The sequence below is a fragment of the Lutjanus erythropterus genome, chromosome 17 (assembly GCF_056507025.1).
Source record: "Lutjanus erythropterus isolate fLutEry1 chromosome 17, fLutEry1.hap2, whole genome shotgun sequence".
Lineage (NCBI taxonomy): Eukaryota > Metazoa > Chordata > Actinopteri > Lutjaniformes > Lutjanidae > Lutjanus > Lutjanus erythropterus.
Window position 1 is genome coordinate 9,422,610 of NC_139333.1, and position 19,694 is coordinate 9,442,303.

At 38.3% G+C, this 19,694-nt stretch overlaps 2 protein-coding genes across 5 annotated transcripts; one reads left to right on the forward strand and one right to left on the reverse strand.

Moving 5' to 3' along the window:
* Positions 1-14: 14 nt before the first annotated feature.
* tefa (TEF transcription factor, PAR bZIP family member a) lies at positions 15-15,093 on the forward strand. 4 transcript variants are annotated; one of them, XM_084740438.1, is made up of 5 exons: positions 15-148; positions 9,101-9,490; positions 10,279-10,499; positions 12,125-12,336; positions 12,869-15,093. In XM_084740438.1, exons 1-5 carry the CDS (start codon positions 73-75, stop codon positions 12,888-12,890), a joined length of 921 nt encoding a protein of 306 aa, XP_084596564.1. In that variant the 5' UTR covers positions 15-72; the 3' UTR covers positions 12,891-15,093. The 4 variants fall into 4 exon arrangements, with proteins under 4 accessions (XP_084596564.1, XP_084596566.1, XP_084596563.1 ...); XM_084740436.1 differs by lacking the exon at positions 15-148 and adding an exon at positions 6,517-6,865; XM_084740440.1 differs by lacking the exon at positions 12,869-15,093 and having other exon boundaries at positions 12,125-12,340.
* A 2,326-nt stretch (positions 15,094-17,419) lies between these two features.
* phf5a (PHD finger protein 5A) lies at positions 17,420-19,082 on the reverse strand. The gene is made up of 4 exons (XM_084740873.1): positions 18,949-19,082; positions 18,588-18,611; positions 17,826-17,992; positions 17,420-17,622 (listed from the first exon to the last, which is right to left on the reverse strand). Exons 1-4 carry the CDS (start codon positions 18,998-19,000, stop codon positions 17,533-17,535), a joined length of 333 nt encoding a protein of 110 aa, XP_084596999.1. The 5' UTR covers positions 19,001-19,082; the 3' UTR covers positions 17,420-17,532.
* Positions 19,083-19,694: the final 612 nt, after the last annotated feature.

Here is a 19,694-nt window from a genome sequence, read left to right on the forward strand (position 1 = left end):
ATCGCCTCTTGTGAGCTTCTGACCAGCTGTGCAACAGCTGTTGATCTAATTGCAATTTAAAGGGGGAAAAACATGACTACAGAGATTCCGGAGATTTTCAAGGCTCTTCTTGAGCACCCATTTACTCTCCCGAACTTTGACCAAAATGGTAAGTGGCTGTCAAACCAAACAGTGAAGTGTGTTTTGTTGGAGTTTTATGCAAGTTACACGCAGCACCGTGACTTAAGAGGTCGTTTTTGTGCAGAGAAGGTGGCTGAAGTTAAGGTTGGCGTTCACGATCTGTTTCTTGGAGTATACCTGCAAACAACTACATGTTTGTTGCGTAACTCCTGTCAGCTGAGCTGCATGGGGAAAATTGTGCCAGAGGCTGGACTGAAGGGATCTGCTGCCCCTGGCTGTAGTAACAATCCAAACGTTAGCAGAATCCATTAATTCAATATCAATTCAATATTAATTTTTCACTGCAAAAACAATTACACAGGATTTTAATGGATCTCTTCTAATCTCTTTAACAACCATATACCAATGTGCAGAGACCTTTTAAACACATTTGATTATTTTAAGGTTTTTAGAGTTGTCCAAAGATATTCATGCCAACTTTTTTGAGGAGCACTTAAAAAAAATCATACAGGAATCTAGTGTAATCAGCTAATCTTTTCTCCTTAACTTAAGGTAAATTTTCAAGTTTCTAGTATTTATTTTCAATTCTTATAAACAGGGGGTCCCACTAACTTGAAGTCCTTTGACTGAAAATGAATTGAATGAATATATTTCTTGTAGTTCAATTGATTTATTAAATTAAGGTTAAAAAGAAACGCGATTATCAGACTTTTGTTTGAGAGTTTAATCTGTCCTGAGACCCTTCTTTTCTATAGTTAGAAGAGGACATATATGACGGGGAGTTACTGCATCTCTAATAAACTAAGAAAAGTCATTGTCGCTTTGACAATAATGAAAAGCCATAATGAAGGTTTGTTTTGAATTCAGTCCTCACTCCCTTGTATGAAATGAAGAATGACTTTTCAAACTAAGAAAATGTAAAAGGACATACAATTTGTTTGTCATGTTCATCACTGTGAGTGAAGAGTTTTTGGTTCAACTTAATATATTACACTTATTGAACATGTTTTCTCGAGCACAACTGAAGTCTATTTGACAAGAAAACTATTTGTTTTGAATCATTACAAATCTACCTCAACTTTCATTTTCAAATTCAGTCAACTTAAAATTTGAGTTAAATTGTTTTTTTTTCCTTTCTTTTCTTTTTTTCCTTCTTTTTTTTTTTTTTTTTTACAGTGAGTGTGAGATGAAGCCAAAGTCTCAAAGTCTTGATGGTCATACAAATGTGGGAGTGAAATTTGTTTTGAATCAATACAAAATTACCTCAACTTGTCCCTTCAAATTCAATGAAATTAAAATTTTAAGGCAGCGCGGGCACTTTGGAGCAACACCCTAAATTCTAAGTATTATGTAAGAGCTGCAGCAGCCGGCCCCTTATTATCTCTGCGTTATCACTGTGCAGTGTTGGAACAAATGTCAGTTTGTAGAATAAATGTCAGTCCACGTGCATAATAAAGAGAGCGGCTGGTCTGCGTAGTGACAAAACCAACATTAGCTCCCAGCAGGGCCTCTATCCTGTTGCATCTTTGTTGACCAAATGCTACAAGTGTCCTTTAACACCCACTGGGTCCTCACAGCATTATCAGAGGCACATGTTCGGTGGGTGATAGTTGAAACACATTCATGTTTTTTACGTAAACAAACCCTGGATGTGTCCCTGGGATGTGTCGATCAGATAAAAGAGAACAATGCTCCCACTGTGGACGTGCAAAATATTGGTGTCCTCCTTATTGTCCTTGTGTTTGATATTGTTCCTGAATGGGTGTTTTGGTCAAATCTAACTGATGGTGATGGCAGTTCAGTGCTGTGTGTGTCACCTGCTTTCATTTGTCATGGTGAAGTGTGCTTGTGTGTGTAAAGGGGTTCGTAGGTTCCTGATTTAATCACTAGATGGCTCTGTCTGCCTTCTCTGGATCATGTTTGGATGAATCAGATTAGGGTAAAGTAACACGGTTACATTAGAGGTGTCCTGTTGCTGCTGGCCTCATTTGATTGATTTTATTTAAGGATTTATTTATGGATTATCCACAGATGTTAGAGGACAAAACACAAAGAAGACATTCAACACAAAACTACAAAAAGCTCAATCCTGATAATCCTAAAACACACCCCCACAATCTAAGAAATAATAATAACTCCCACATTAAAAACAAGCACTGCTAAATAAATGTGTTCATGCAGAATTCATCATGAATCTGTTACCCTGTTCAATAAAAAAAGTCCCAACCTGATTGCTGTTCCACTATAAAAAATGAACTTCTGGCTATATTATTCACTTGAGGCGCTTTACATGAACACCACTGAACACCACTGTAATCTGAAACACAAGTGTTTCACAATCACTGCAAGCCCCACAAAGTCTCCCACAAAATGCATGATTAATGACATGTCAACCGCAATTTTGTCTATTCCTTGTTAGAATAGAATAATCAGGCAATAATAATAAGGCACTTTGTTCATAATGCATTTATAGTGGAGTCATTGTTTACAAAGTATTTCAGTTATGCACAAACTACTTGGACATGGTCGATGTTTGATTTTAAGGTTTTAAGAGCTGTTCAAAGATGTAGGCATTGTCTTAAGTAGTTTTTGAGAAGCCGAGAAAAAAATCATGCAGGAATTTAGTGGAATCACGTAATCCTTTCTCTTAAATTAATGTGAATATCCATGTTTGTGAGTGTGAGATGGAGTCATGAGGGTCAGGACTCATGCGTGTCTTTGGTGGTCATACTTGTGTGGGAGAGAACTTGAATTTTTGCATGAACTGCTCCTTTATCCCAATAATTAAATTAAAGAATAACATCATGCAGTCTGTTGGTCATGATCATTGCAGGGCTAACAGAGACCGTCTACCAGCAACTGTCTGTCAACATTAAAGTACTACTGACCATGATTACAGTAAATCAGAAAAAGAAATACTTAGGAGCAGAGGGGAAGAGGCATAGAAGTAATATGAAGTATACAAAAATATATGCATTATACTACAATATGTATAGAAAATAAATTTGTAGAAAATATGTATACTATGATATATACAACAGTGTGCATAAACAAAAAACAATAATGCTGAAATAAGTGTATTAAGATGGAAGAATATTATAAATAAGAGTAGTTTTTGGTTGAAATAAACAGTATGGGTAAATGAATGCAGTATTAATGCCAGAGTAAACCAGATTACTGCACAGCTGAATTATTCTACAAAATGAGTGGGACATGACAGGACAGATTCCATTATTCTCTTTGTGTTCTATCTAAGCAGTTTCTGAGAATTTACTGTAGGCTTCAGAGTGGTGACCTCTGTATTTTTAGATTGTGTTGTTAACTGCAGCACCTGTGGAAAAGTACTTAACACTTCAATATCTTCTCCACGCTGAGATTTGGTTGTTTTCACTGTGTGTGTGATAATGAACAAAGCATATCACAGAATGCACAAAAGTGTTTAAAACCAAAACAAAATCTGCTGCAAACATTCCCGAGTTCAGATTTGCAGAGCGAGCATGTGAATCCGGTCGAGTTGACATAACCGTGAAATTGTGTCTTTTCAGCACACTCGTTTTGCTCCAAACTGCACAGTCATGCTGCCCGACGACGAAGCTCATTCTGAAAGAAATCCATTCACTTTTGATTAACTTTGCCAGACAGGGAAATGGCATTGTCGACGACAGATTAAATTTGTTGCTGGGCATCCACGTGAGCCGAAACAGCCTGTGTCTGCTGCTGTGTCCGGTCATAACTGCACCTGTTAGCTAAAGTGTGTTTACAGAAAATAGCATGGTGAGAGGATGTTTCTGTCCTACTGATCACACACAGCACATGATGTCAAGGTCAGAGTGCCTGCAAACTGAAAATACATCAATCTTATATTTTGTGATGTGGATTATCGCATCAAATGAACTGCGTACGGGTGTGTATTTGACACATTAAGAGTTTCTTATGTTATTGTACATGCTCTATGTCATGTTTTATTGTAATTTTGTCATTTAGTATTCCAAGATAACTGGTAGTTTAAGGTCATGAAAAGATCAAGTATCATTTGTTTTCCAGATTTTGAAAAGTAGTAAAATGTCATAAAACCCAAGAGAAAGTCAGGGCATGATATGTACTTAAGGATAATATTTCTGGAGTCGTGTGGAGAAATGTTTGTGCCATAGTGTCATAGGAGTGTCTTAAAAAAGAAATACATCTGTAAAAGAGTAAGAATATAATATAATATAAAATATAAGAAAAAAAATAAATGTAGAAATATGAAGACAACTAACAAAATAAAAAGAATAATTAAAGTTTCAAAATGTTTTATGTTCATTAATTTCTTTACTTATATATTGAATATATACATATACAAATATTTTTGCATGTAAGTTACAAATAATTTTTTCTGTTTTTTAATATGTCATTCATTTATTTTATCCCTTTGTTTTTCTGTATTCTTTTCCCTATTGCATTTGCTGCTAGTGTGTTGTAGCAAAAGCAATTGGGAAAATAAAGGGATAAAAAGAAATGTGGAAAAAAAAAAAACAACTAAAAATATTTCTATTTCTTTTACAGATTTATTATTTTTATGGTACTCCTATGCCTCCATGTGGTGGCCTTCATTAGGTGATGTAGTTGAACGTGAACCCAACACTGGCTCGTGTGTGCTTACTGTAGCAGCTGACCTTAAAGGTTTCGTCTCTCCTCGCAACGTTGTGCCAAAAACAGATTCTGTGTGACACATGCATGCGTCATCGGAGCAAAACACTCGCTCCAACCACCACGGCCACCGCCACTCTAAAGGTGGACAGTGTGCACCATGGTGTGCAGACAGAGCTGCCTTTTGCACTTCATCATCCTGATGTTGACTGAATAACCCACTGAGATACAGAGATAAACACTTTGGAGAGAACAGTGGATAATGTGTGGGATGATATCCTCTGTTTAAAATTCATCTGTTAGAGAAAACAGGATGTACTGGCATTAGAACCATATTTTGTTGTAGATCAAGTGCTCGCACATCCTGTTCTGTTTGGAGTGCACCTTGTTTTTATTCCCTGAATAAATGAAAATTACTGAAACCTTTTTCTTAGTGGGATTAACCTTGTATTTAATGTGTTTATGAACGCATACAAACAGGATGAACAAGTCAGCATATTGCATGCACATGAGCCTTCTTATTTTAATGCTAAATCGTAAGCAAAAGTGGCGGTCTACTACTGGTTGAAAGAGCAGAAGTATCAGCCATCACCATGACGTTGCTGTGACACTCTTGCGCTGGTTGCTCTGTGCTGTTGTGGTGATTCTACATTAGTACTCTAATGTACACGCAGATCTTTACCCTTGGGATGTCCGCTGAGCTGCAGCAATGCATCCATGAGTGCGGTAATTTAAACTTCAAAGAGCTTCCCCAGTATGACCAGTGACACTTTTGGACTGCAGCCTGCCCTGCACGTTTCTGCATGTGAGTAAACATAGCACAGCTCCTTTGGACGGACCGTTGGCCAACTTTTATTGCGGGCCAACTTGGCCAACAGGACTGCCAACAACTGAACCCAGCAAGAACCCGCCCCCCCTGACATTTTCGTTCATAGGCATGTCTGTTTATGTATTTATTTAATATTGTCTTAAAGTTGCATTCCATACAGAATCCCTAATTATCAATTACTTCCATAATCTGAGCACAGGGGGCAGAGTGACACTGTGCAGAAATTCAGTCATTGAATAGAACAAGGGATCCTAGTATTATTTAGCATTTAGCCCCTGCCCCAACTTTACATTTCAGCTCTGGCCCCTGAAAAACTTAGGTGCGCCCCTACAGCACATACATATATATAAGACCAACAGCTGCACATGCTTTTACACGTGATCAGAGTGATGTTGGTGATGCGGCATGCTGTGAGTGTCTTCAGCAAAGTTTTGCCAGGAGCTGAATATCTAATTATGTTGCAATAAAAAAAAAAGGACACTATTGTTTATTTCTGAAGATGATGTGATGGCACTGCAGAGACATTAATTCGACTTTTAATTAAGTTTTAATGTCTTTCTATCGCCGTTTGGTTGCGCATTCAACATCAAACCTCGTTTAAATCCCGGATAAGAAAAGAAGCATGAATGGACGACGTCGATTAGTACAGAATCACAATAGGCCAGGCTGCGTATGTTTCGTGTCAAGGTTTCTTGCTCGTGACACGTTTTTCAGTTAATATATACAAGATAGCGGGCCATATATAACTCGGTCAACCAATGAGGGCTCGGGTGGCTGCGACGGGCGGCTGCTATTGGCTCGTATTGCTCATTAGAACGGCCCCGTCATTAACATGTAATTAATAATCATGATCACATGCCGGGCAGCACTGGCTGCGGCCCGCCAATCAACGCGAGGCTGGGCGGGGCTTATGAGGAGGAGGTTCGGTTTGTTCGCAACAGCAAAACCTCCGGACTTCTTGTTGTACCGAGAAAGTAGGCCAGCATTACAACCTTCTGGTGGTGCACCGACGGTCAAACTTTAGGTTGTGTTATGTGAATTTAAAAACACCAGTGAAACCAGTGTGATAGCTAACTAGCTAACGTTATCGAGCAGACAGGACAACCGCGGAGCTCGCTTCTGTGCTTCATTTATCCTGCTAGCCGACGTTCACAACAAGGCGGAAAATGTCGGGAGAGAAGATACTCATCACGTTGGAAACGGCCTCGGGGGGCACCAGTTCGTTCCCGGTGGTTTTGAAGAAAATAATGGAAATGCCTCCGCCGAATATACTGGACGGCGACGAGGGTAAGAGCAGTAAACTGACGGAGAGAAAGGGGGGGGGGGGGCGAACATCTAGGTTAAAAACGAGCTCAGCCGAAAATAGGCGAAAACACGTGAAAACAAATGGTGTCATAACAGTGTGTACGACAGGGATATGCGCTCTTTGTTGGTCGGTTAACACGTGTGCGATTATAACTAACTTGTGCAAATGAATACACAGGACTGGAGTCTCTCTTGTGCTGATTCTGGGGAATACGAAGCGTCCTGACGCACTTCAGTAGCTATTGTCGAGCATTTATGCCAGTGGCATCGGTACAGGTAAAAATGGCGACATCTCCAGGTCAAACTCTCGGTATTCGTTTGTATTTTCCCCAACATGTTCGCGTGTTTTTCTGTGTTATTTTGATAAGTCGAACTCAAACTCTTACTACTTTTGAAAAAGAAGTACGATTCAGTTGGAAAAGGCAGAATGAAAGGTCCATACTGTGCCGAGTAATCCTGCTTCAGACCGCCTCATCAGTCCAGACATTTCTAGTCACACCCCTCATTCTAAATGCAGGTTTGTTGACAGAAAGTTCCTCTCTCCTGTTGATTGACTATTCTGTTGAGAGAAGTAATGGTGACGAAAAGATAGAAGTATTAATAACAAACTGTGAAAATCCTCATCACAAATAAAAGTCCTGCTTTCTAAATCATTTTTAAGTAAAAGCTTGTAGGTATTGTCAGCCAAAAAATACTGTTAGCGTTTAAGCGTGTTTAAAGTTGTACACATTTTAACTACTTTATATTACATTATGTGTTTCAGTCTACAGCATCTTATCTCTATAACTGCTGTGTAGCTGGAAAAAGAAAAATTTCCATGAGCTCAGGACACCCCCACCCCTTTTCGCCGCTGGGACAATGCATTTAAAGAGTTTATTTAGTGGAAGAAGATGAAGAATTTCCTCAACTTATAAAGTAACACTGTGTCCTTTGAGTTTACCAAAGAAAACGTATTGCCAAATCACTATCATTTGGAGAAATGTGGTTTTCACTGGGTAGGAAACAACAATTGTAATCTGAAAAGTAACTAATAACTAAAGCTGTCAGACAAATGTAGTGGAGTAAAAAGTACCTATTTGATGTTGTGGAGTGGAAGTATAAAGTTGCAAAAACTGGAAATACTTGAAATTGTGCTTAAATACCGTAATTTAGTAAATGTACTTGTTACATTACACCACTGCAAAGTGCATGACATGTCAGTGTTTGTGCTTAAAAAGAGTCAGTTACAAATGTTGCTGCTGGCTAGGTAACATTTACAGTATACCATGGCTATGTGTTATGTCAAATGTTTGCACTGCGGCTATGGGTTTTGAAACTTAGTTCATAAATTGTGCTGTCCAGAAAATATTTCCGTATGATTATAATACTCACGCTGGATGAATGTGAGAGCCAACATAAAATAGGAGTTTAGATTACTAGTATTAGTAGTATATGGACTTATTAACAGTTTTCTACATTGGCAGTAAATATTTTTTTAAAAAGACTTTTAATGTGAACAGCAGTGTGACACTGATATCCAGACAGACTGAATGTCAGTAAACATTGGCTGGCTGCGATCTTTGCAGCTAAGTTCAGGTGTTTTTAAGCAGCTCGTGGTCGACTGCTGCAGTTGTGACTTGAAGTGGTTGTAGAAACTTACGACTGGTCCTTTTAATGTTGAGAGGTGCAATAAAAACTTAGTGCTTGGGTTTGGTGCCTGAGGGACGTTTCGTCTGGAAGTAAAACAAAACATGTCCTACTCTCTCAAAAAGGGCAAACTGTCGACTGTGCTTTACTTGAGCACTTTCCTTAATGTTCTTTATGAGATTGGTGACAAAACTGCCTTCTGAATGTGGCTCATGACCAGGGCTGCTGATTATTTTTTGACAATTAATCATTTAGTCTATAAAAAGTCCAAAAAAAAGTAAAGAAAATTGCTTTTTCCATCCAACCAACAATTCAAAACCTATAGGCTCTTCATTACTGTCATAAATGACAAAGAAAAGCAGCAAACCCTCACATTTTAAAATGCTGGAACTAGCAAATGTTTGACATTTGTGCTTGAAAAATCACTGAAACAGTCAATCGGTTATCACATTAGTTGTTAACTAATTTTCTTCCAATCATCTAGTCAATTAATTGACTACTCTTTGCAGCTCTAGTCATGACAAACGCGATCACACATTTCTGTGAAAACTGTCTCACTTAATTGAAGTGTGTATCTTTCTTGTGTTTCAGACACCGACAAAGAAAAGCTGGGTCTGGGAGATAATGTTGACCTGGGAGGAGGAGGCAGCGATATGGGTCCTTCAGCCGCCCTGACCCCTGCTATCTGGGACAAAACCATTCCCTACGATGGTGAAAACTTCCACCTGGAGTACATGGACCTCGAAGAGTTCCTCATGGAAAACGGCATCCCCACCCTGCCTGATGAGGGCCTCCTGAAGGGTAGCCCAGAAGGAAGCTCCATGAAGACGGAGCCAACAAAGGCTGCACAGATAAAGGTTACCAAGCCAACAGTCGTGTCCCCGCTGTCCCTGCTGCCCATTCAAGAACTGGACAAGTGTGAAGAGGAAGTGGTGATCATCACTAAGGGTAGCGCTGACATCCTCTCTGACGTTACAGCAGGTGAGCAGAGGCTGCAGGGTTTCATTAAACTATGTGTATTTTATAATGCAGAAAACCAGCAAGATCACTCCCAACAAATTAAACCTCTTTGTTTTGAAATGGGGGATTCACTGTGTCACACAGAACTACATTTAGAAACAAACTGACCTAACATAGAGGATTAAAATATGCATCTGAACATAACCTTTAACACTACAGTCTTCAAACCAGTATTAATATTTTAAGCTTGTTCATTTTCATGTTTGCATAAATAACTTTTTTAACTCAAAAATCTTTGCATCTGGTTTCCATCATTCAATTATGTGTATTTATTTGCCTCTGCCACAGATGCCAGGCAAACCTGATGTGCTGCAGCACTGGAGTGATCTCAAAATGTCAGTCTATCCTGAAGCAAGGTTGATGGAACGACAGAAATAGATGCTCGTTCTGTTGCATAGCAAAGATAGTAGAGTTAATTACAGGACTATCACCAGTCAGTACATGCTGACCTGTCAGAACACTCACCCACCCGCATACATAGTAGAGTTCAAGAAAAGCAATACTAGCTGTAGCCTTGGTGCAGCTCACTTATAAAGCAGCATTACCTCTTAATTTACCAGTTACACAGATGTGTCATTTGCCTGTGAAACAGCCACAGATTAAAGCGTAGAGAACAGCTTTAATACCAGTCACCACCTGAGGGATTTACTCACAAATTCTGAAAGTAATTTTCTAATTTGTGAAAAGGTAATTCTGTTCTCCTCATTGTGCTGACCTTAATTTCCTGCGCTCCTCTTCCGTCTGCTCAGAGGTGACCACTGAAAAGGACAGAGTGACACCTGAGCCCGTCAGCCCTGATGAGATTGAGGTTGAAATCAACTACGAGCCAGATCCCACTGACCTGGTCCTGTCCAGCGTGCCTGGAGGCGAGCTGTTTGACCCGCGCAAACACAAGTTCACTGAAGATGAACTCAAGCCACAGCCTATGATCAAAAAGGCCAAGAAGGTGTTTGTGCCTGAGGACCAGAAGGTATGCTGGGAGAGAGATAAGGGGAGCAGTTTGTTTCCCTGTTTGTGAATAGTTTGTTTTATTGACAACAACACAACAGCCAGGCAAACATAAGCATAAAGGAGTGCTTCAGTATTTAGCCTTGCAGGCTCAAGCAGGGTGGCTATGGGTGCCTTTAAAAGTCACAACACCTTAAATTCACATTGACTAATTAACGGCCTTTAAATGCATTAAATAGTCTTAAATTCTGTTTGGGAATGTCTTACAGTTTTTATTGAATGCTGTAAGCATGATGTAAAATTCACTTCAAAAATGAATTGTCCACACATTGAATTGTTGGCGAAAACGACAAGAGTTGAAATCGAATACGTCTGTTATCCTGTCACAGTTTTTTAGATTTTTGCCACCCATAAATGAGGCAATCATCAGTCCAATCAACACAAGGAAAATTCATCATGACAACAGACTGTATGCTAAATGAGACATGATGGCATTTACTTGTTAGTTTACAAGCCTTAAAATGAAGAACCACAATGGTAATACAGGAGTCTAAATGACTTAAAGCATAGAAACTCTGAATTCTCCCTTGATAGAGCCTCATTTCACTGCACAGGTTTGCAGGGCTTTTCCACTGATTTAATATTATTCAGGAAAAATATATTTGTTCACACTAATAAACATCTGGACAAATGCTCTTTAACTCAACTAGTTATTGTCATTTTGCCGTATTTATATGTTGTCAGCTATAAATTATAAGTATGTATATATGTTTACTCTGACCAGTATGCCTGTATTTTCACATTTAATTTTAAGTTTCATTGCAAAATTGTCCTTAAATTCAATGATGGCATTAAAAAGTTTTATATTCAACTTGCTCATAGGTGTAGACAACTTGTGAGATTTGTATAATAATAAATTTAATGCTTGAAAACATTTGTTAATGATGTCCAGAACTTCAGCAGACTAACCATCAGACCGCTCTAAAGCTGTATGTTGGAAGAACTTGAGGTGCTAATGCATAGTGGCCTGTGCTTATGATAATGTGTAGTTTAACACATGATTCAAATAAATGTGTGCCACTTCTTACAGTTTAAGACAACCATTGAGTGCATTAAAAGAGTCTAATCTGGATTTTTTTTGTGATAATGTCTTAGAATAGGGGTTGCTTACAGGACAAACCTCAAAGCAAGCTGAAAAAATATTAGAAATTTGATCTAATAAGATAATGTGTCCTCAAAGAAATGGAATGTATAATTTGATTGGCATGTAATTTCATCAGCCAGTTCCTCAGTGCACGACTGATGTAAGAGCAGGAGAGATTTGCATTTGAGTTTCAGGATAGAAATCAGGCCGTGTCACAGTGAAGCAGTTCTGGAGACTCACAGTGACTCAGCAGTCTCAAATTCGTCAAATCGATGTTTTCCTTCCTCTCCACTCTGCCTGAGTACACAGGTTCTGTTAACATACACAAATGAGCCTGGCAGTTGGCCGTATTACACACTTGGCCACTTTATTTGGGCTGATTTGTTGATAATAAAACACGAGGCTGTTACAACAGGATAGTGTAGCAGCCAGGCTCGGAAAGCACTGTATGGTCTGGTGTTGTGTTTCAAACTCTGCTGCTTCTTTCTCCTCCACCCCTCCAGGATGACAAGTACTGGCAGAGGAGGAAGAAGAATAACGTGGCGGCCAAACGCTCACGTGACGCCCGCAGGTTAAAGGAGAACCAGATCACCGTCCGAGCGGCTTTCCTGGAGCGCGAGAACGCGGCACTGCGGACGGAGGTCTCTGACCTACGGAAGGAGTGTGGCCGCTACAAGAACATCGTGGTTCGCTACGAGGCCAAATTTGGACCGCTGTAAGAGACCACGACAAGCAAATGAAACATGAAAGTGTAAATGGACAAATCTGTATTGCAGACGTCAGGTTAGAGTCAGACTGACAGATACAAAATCCACTGTACCGCTGAGAGATCGGTGTTTGACTGAGTTATGGAGGGAGTAAGCCATGGCTGGAGATGGCGGTCGATCTTAAAAAAAAATAAAAGCAGACACCCCTCCTGACCAGAGCTACGTCAGACTTACCCCCTACTAGGAATATGTTACAACTGTCTCATATAAATGGATAAAATGTGGGCTGCATGCCTGCTTCTCTAGCTAGTGAACAGCCTCAACTGCAGTTACTTGGACTAATGTTGACAAATAATCCAACAGTGAAGCCTTATGAAGCCTTTATGTCAGATATTGTCCTTTACAATGTGAATAGTTTTTAATTAAGCATCTTGATTCGCTGATTCACCCACATGATACATCTGAGCATATCTGCAAAAACAAATTGCAAATAGTGTTCTTGCTGTTTTAATGTCCGTCCTTCTTCTCTTCTCTTTCAAGTGGGGTGCCAGAAGACCAATAGACAACTTGATTTATTCATTTATTTTTTCTAATGAATAAATAAATCAAAGCAGTGGCGATGGTGTGTGAAAACGCTAGAGTCGATCAGATGAAGAAGAGGAGGAGAGCATGTGTGAGGGCGTGACTGGTGTTGCCATGGAGACGCAATAGCATGCAAAGACCCGATATCTGTTTTTTATTTCCCCTTTTTTCCTCTCTTTTTTTTTTTTTATGAATTCTATTTACCATCCATGTGAATGGGATGAGTGCAAGAGGATATTCAAGTGCTTCTTCAGTGCACCTCTTTTCATGAGGTGCACTTTTATCATGTTTTGTATGCAGATTGAGATCATTTGTGGCGTTTGTTTTGGAGAAACTGGGTTTAATTTTTATTTTTAAAATGATATAGGTAACAATGCAATAGTTTAGATTGTTAGTCATTATAGTGTTGGAGAAATAAACTGATTTGCAGGTTGTTTCCAGTTTTATCCACATTTTAATTAATTCTGAAACCCACTCATCAATTTTTTTTATTTTCAAATTGATATTATTACATGTATGTGAAGAGCGGGGCTTTTCTTTGCCCACTTAAACTTTTGACTGTGACATTTCCAATAATTTAAGCTACTTCAGGGGATTGCAGTGACTTGGCAGGAAAAAAGCGCGGCCATGTTCACTTCTCTTCATGTACAAGTACTCATGACCAGCAGTGCAGAGCTGTACATAAAAAAAACGCTCTGCTCACCATGTTTCAGTGTACGTCTCACTGTCGCTCCCTCTGCTTTGCCCTCGGCAGGTGGTCAGTGTTGACTCGTCCATTTAATGTCAGTAATGCCTCAGACATGTCGTGTAGAATCCACTGATGCATGTACTGTAAATAGTTGTAGCCTAAAATGAAACTTTATTAGACATAAAACTCAGATACAGTGCGAGTCAAATTTTTGAACTACTGTCGTGTTTTGGATACATATCAAGCAGTGTAATTGTAAATTTATTGGCTAAATGTAGGAGCTGTCTCTGAGCTGGCATTTGCCTCCATGGTGACCAAAGGAGACGTGTGAAAATCTCTGTTAAAGCCAGGTTGTTTGGATGCTAACAAGACTTTAAATTAGTTGGAGGTGAAATGTTGGACATGTTAAGCCTAAAAACTCACAGACAGTGCTAACGTCAGCTGTGAGACCAATATGAAGCACATTGTCTGATGAAAAGTAATCAATCCATAATATATTGCTTGAAATGAAATCACAAAACAAAGTATTCAAAAACTTTTGACTGGGGTTATATGTGCAATTAGATTGTATCTCTTTAGGACATGTTGGTGGACACATTTATCAGACTTGATCCCCCAACTTTTCTTATTCATTTGTGTCTGTTCTTTCTGAGGCTTGTCAGCTGGCAGTGTCTGCTGCCAGCTCGTTTTTTTTTATTTTTTTTTTTTTTGACAAACCAGGAGGCCTCGATAAATGCAGACTATATTGGGGTATCTTTCATAAAGCCCAGAACTCTTCAAGCCATTTCAATGCAGTGCGCAGTCTGCCAGTTTACAGGGGGGCATATTGTGTAATATAACACCCCAGGATTATTTTACTGTCCAAGTCAGACAAGAAGGGGAAACTGTTAGATATATATTTTTTGTTCTTTTGCTGCTGTGCTTCCATCAATAGACATGGTGACTTTTTTACCAAAACAAATTCAATATTATGGCTTTTATATTGAAAGGGTTTCCATGTGTGACAAATGTTATTCAAGGAAAAAAAAATCTCAAATAAACATCACAACCTGCAGTAAATACAGCTCTCTGGTCTTACAATGTGTGTGTAGTTACAGTAAAATTAAAAGTCAGGATTGCCATATGTGTCCATAGCAATTTTTGTGGAAACAGTTAAACTCCCAGCATCACTGATTTCAGTCAGAATGAGTCACATCCTCCATCATAAAGTCTCTGAAGTGTAATTTTTAAATTTAAATTTTTAGTATAACTCCGTCATGAATGGTAATGAGCTTCCAGACTCATTTTAATAATTTTCTTAACGCTTTCTGCTATATTATAGATTGCATCTGCCTTCTATCTGGAACAGGTCAATTTGTTAACTCTGATGGGTTGTTTTTAACCTTCCTGGTTCCGTCTTTGTATTTCTTTGTAAAGAAACTTGGCATTTTGAGTGTGGTTACCTTTTATGTCTTGTATATACAGTATGTATAAATAAAGCCTTGTTGAGAAAGTCTGTAAGTGTTGAGTTGTTTCCTACCGAGACGTTTAGATATTAGAGCAGTGAGCAGTTCATTTAGAAGACTTTAAGTCCACATAAAGTAAAGCTCAAATCTACAATGAAGTCCAATATGAGATGAAAGTAGGTTCAAACTGGGTACAGTTCTTTGCTTGAGACTGGACTTGAATCTGGATACAAAATGTACTACAGAGAAGTATGAATACTAGACTACCATAAACTCTGATTACATGTCATTTACGGTAATTGTATTGTTTTCTGTTATTCGTATTTTTCTAAGATATTGTCATCTGATTTGGTCAGTGAGACTAAACTTTTATGTCAGCATTATTTCACAATTAAAACAAAAGTCTTGACACATAATTATTTATTTCATGTGGTCGTCAGTCATTAAAAGCTCCGTTTGTAGTCTGGCCTGTTTTAAGTGAGCAAAAGGAAAAGCAAACGTCATTATCTGGTGGAAGAAGTTCATCACCTTTAACCTCTTAAACTCTACTAGTACGCCTCTCTGACATTGCTGAGTTTCAGAGGCTATAGGGGGACTTTAGTTTAAAGCTAGGCTGAAGGTGCTGGTGTTATAAGGCTGATCAAAGACACAAAACCATACTAACCATGGCACGCCAGCTTGTCAGGAAGAATAGATGTCACCATAGGACTTCCCCAGTTTGTTTTATTGCATTAATATTTACATTGTTACGTTAAGATTGCATTAAGAATTATTTTTTTATTACAAGTTGTCTGAAACCTTATGTAGAAATATGTAAATTAGGCATTATCTAATGCTAAATGTTGGTGAATTTAGAAGAAATCTACAGACACAAATAGACAAAGTGTAGTAAAATAACAAACATACACCAACATGTGTATTATGGATGTTTTCTTTCCACTAGTGTGAAAGAAGATGTCGGTGAAGCAAAGTAGACCTTCCTGTAACTTCTGTCAGTACAAAGGTGAAATAAGCAATATGCTCTCGGGCTTAGAATAGATGTGGTTTACAAAATCTTTACAATTTGACATCATCATGAAATATTATTTCCTTGAAGAAATGAATTTTAACTGTTTGATTGGCTTGTAATTGCATCAGCCAGTGGCTCAGAGGACAACTGATGAAAGAGCATTCGAGTTTCGGGTTAGAAATCAGGCCATGTCACAGTGAAACAGTTCTGAAGACTCACAGTGACTCAGCAGTCCAACAGTCTTAATATTTATGTTTTCCTTTGTCTCCTTCCTGCCCCAAAATTATTTTCCCTCCTTCGCACATTGTTTTCAGTATCATACCACTAACCTCTTGCACCCAGACTCAGTGCAAGCAGTTTTTTTTTTAACCTTTTTTTTTTTTTTTGTTAAATTCCCTGTATGTGGAAGCGTACCATCTCTGATGAGCTGACACTCACCTCCATAATGAAATTTAATGTTTCAAAATATGTTTAAGACAGGCTGTCGGATGATAAGTCAGCTGGAGGTCAAGTGTTGGACTTGTGAGTGCTGTGAGACTAATATGAAGCGTGTTGTCTCCTCATTAAAATAATCTCATCCTTTCCTGTTACTCACAACGTATTGCTTGAAATGAAATGACACAATGAGTTATTCAGAAACATTTGACTAGGGATCCATCTCCAATTTGCTGTCTTTGAGGGGCTGTTTTTTGTCTTCCTGGTTCTCTCTTTGTATTTTTTTGTCAAGCAAAATCTTGTGGCGTTGTGAATGTGGCAACCTGTTGTGTCTTCTATATACATCATGTATAAATTAAGCCTCGTTGAGAAAGTCTAAGCATTGAGTTCTTTCTTTCGTTCTTGCAGTGAGCAGCTCATTTATAAGACTAAATCAAGTGAAGCTCAGGTCCACAGTGAAGTCTTGTGTAAGAACAATTATTGCAGTGAGTGATGCTGTGTGGAGCACAGAATCAATAATAAATACCAGGCCAGTGTGACCAATTAAAAATAAAAACAGAAAGTGGAAAACACCACCATCTGCTGGAGTGAGTTTCAGAAGATGTAAAGAAAGAAGTTGTCAAAGTGTGATTCTTCTCAGCAATAAAACTAAATTGATAAGTATATTTATTTCAGTTATCCATGTAGTGAAATGACAAAAAGTAAAATATCTGTTGTTAGATTAAAAGTCCAATGAGGTTTTTGTTTTTATGTTCCTGGACAATAAAGAATGTTCAATGGTGGTGATGTTGGAGTAACCTAATGTTTATTGACTATTAATATCAAACACTGTGTGAGAATGGACAGGCTCATCTTTTTGTAATGTTATAAATGTGCCTGTGAGTATCTATCAGTATTTTAATATTCAAAACAAATGGACATGAAGAAAGAAATATAAAAGAGAGCTTTATTGACGAGTCAAAAAATGTTTCTTAAGGTTCCAAAACAAAACAAAAAAAATCTGCAAAAGCTGAAAAACTAAAACAAGGACCGGGCTGTAGCATCTTCACCTCTTCTTGAAGCCGTACTTCTTCCGTTCATAAAACAGATCTGTTTTAGAGCTGCCCAAATTCACAATCTTAGGACAGCCATCTCGCTGTAAAGGAAACAGAGGGAGAAGAGAGAAGCCTGGTTAACAACAGTTTCACCTCAAAAGGAGCAACAGAGTTGTTGTATTTACAGATGATAACAATCTCACAATATTGCTGAGTTAAATCCTCATACAGTTTCTTCAGTATTTAGTTGTGTCACTGCTCAGTGACAGATAAAAAGAAGTGAAATATTTTAAAGGACACTCACATCTTTCTCCTGGATGGTGCACTCTTTACAGTAGTAGGCATCAGATACTCCGGGACCTCCACAGATGACGCACCGTCCCTGATAGGATCCGTAGTTACACTCATCACAGATACGCACCAGCGTGCACGGCCTCACATAGGAGTCACAGATGACGCATTTCCCGTCACCTGAGAGGAAAAGGGACAGATTTACCACTGATGAACATCAAAACAACGTATCACTGATGTGGAACCTGCTAAACTCAACTGGGGACTATTATATTTAATTTAAAAAGTTAAAAATGTGTTCTGAGCTATCCTAAAATGATGTCACATTATCAATCAAATGTGCTTGTGTGTGTGTCTATGTAAAAAAGGCCACTTTTTAAAATTGCTGCAATTTCAAGCAAACCCATTGTATCTTTACTTGAAATATTACTACATCGATCACCTTAACTAGAATCACTCGCTTGTAGGAATGTCAAAGGTTTGACAACAACAACGTTAAGTTAGTATGACTGTAATATACATGTTATTAATTCTAAGTGACATAATGTTATACTTGTGTCTTTAGCTGGAAAACTATGATTGGTTTTAGAGCTGCTGTTATAGTGAGCACAACTGTGAAAGGCAAAAAATAATCAGTCTAATTAAAAGCTCACGCAGACCTAATCTTACTATTATAGATGCGAAAGTGAGAAAAAAAATAACTTAACATTTATAGGAAAACAAAAGACAGTTAAAACACTCCGTTTGTTCTGTAAATCATAGATGGTACACTTACATTTCTCGCAAAGTCTCCCGATAGCTGAGGAATGAAAACAAAGCAGTCAGTCAGTGCTGTCAGGTTAGCTAATTCATATTACTTTGCTTGATTAGAGTGAACAACTTATAACTATCTCTGATTTACAGTAAAGTTCGTTATTAAAAACATCAACATAATATCCAGTGAAACTGTAACATTAGTCACTCTGGAGACGTGGAGACATCTGTACGCTAACAGTATGGCTAACATACTTTCAATGAAATCCATGCTGTTACTGTTAGCATGGCAGCTAACGAGCAAAAAAACAATAAACAACATCCAGCTACAGAAAAAATGACAGTGTGACATAACGTGTGACATAAAGTAGGCTGAAACATACCGACACCGGCTTGTTTTCTGCAAAAGATCAAATCTGGATGATGTTTAGCCATTGTTGGCTAACGTAAGGCGAGCGCTGCTGTGTTGTTGAACTTTCAACTTTGACCGGGAAACTTTGTATGAGAAATTGCATTACTGCCACCTAGCGGTTTGTGTCTCGAAAGAAACCCCATGCCAGCGACAGATCTCGCGAGAGTGACCATTTTCATCCAAATCATGATCTTTCCCCAACACCGGTCAGGTGTTTTTCCTCTCTAAACCTATCCAAATCGGAACGACAGTGTTGACACATTATATAACATAATTGGTTTGCACAACGTGCACAATGAAGAAACAACGTGTACTAATCTCGCGAGAATTTTGCAAATCAAGGGTTCCTGAGGGAAAAAAAAAAACGATTATAGAGTGCATCTCTTTTCGTATGTCTTTTTATATTTTACCAAAATTACATTAGAATACATTTTTTTCCATTAAAACTTGTGGCAGTGCAGGAATTATATCGCTATACATAAAAAGTTAAAATTTAAAATAGAAATTGTACTCAACCTTTCAGTTTTATAAAATTCAATAAAATATTAAAAGTATATTTGGCAAAGGTCAATTTTCAGTTTGTATTTGTATTAAATGCATAAGCAATATAAAGTAAGACTAACAAAATATAAGATGACATTACATTTTTTAATCAATCTAAATATAAAATGTAAGTACCGTAAATATTTTGTCCTGACAGGACCTGCCAGACCGCGG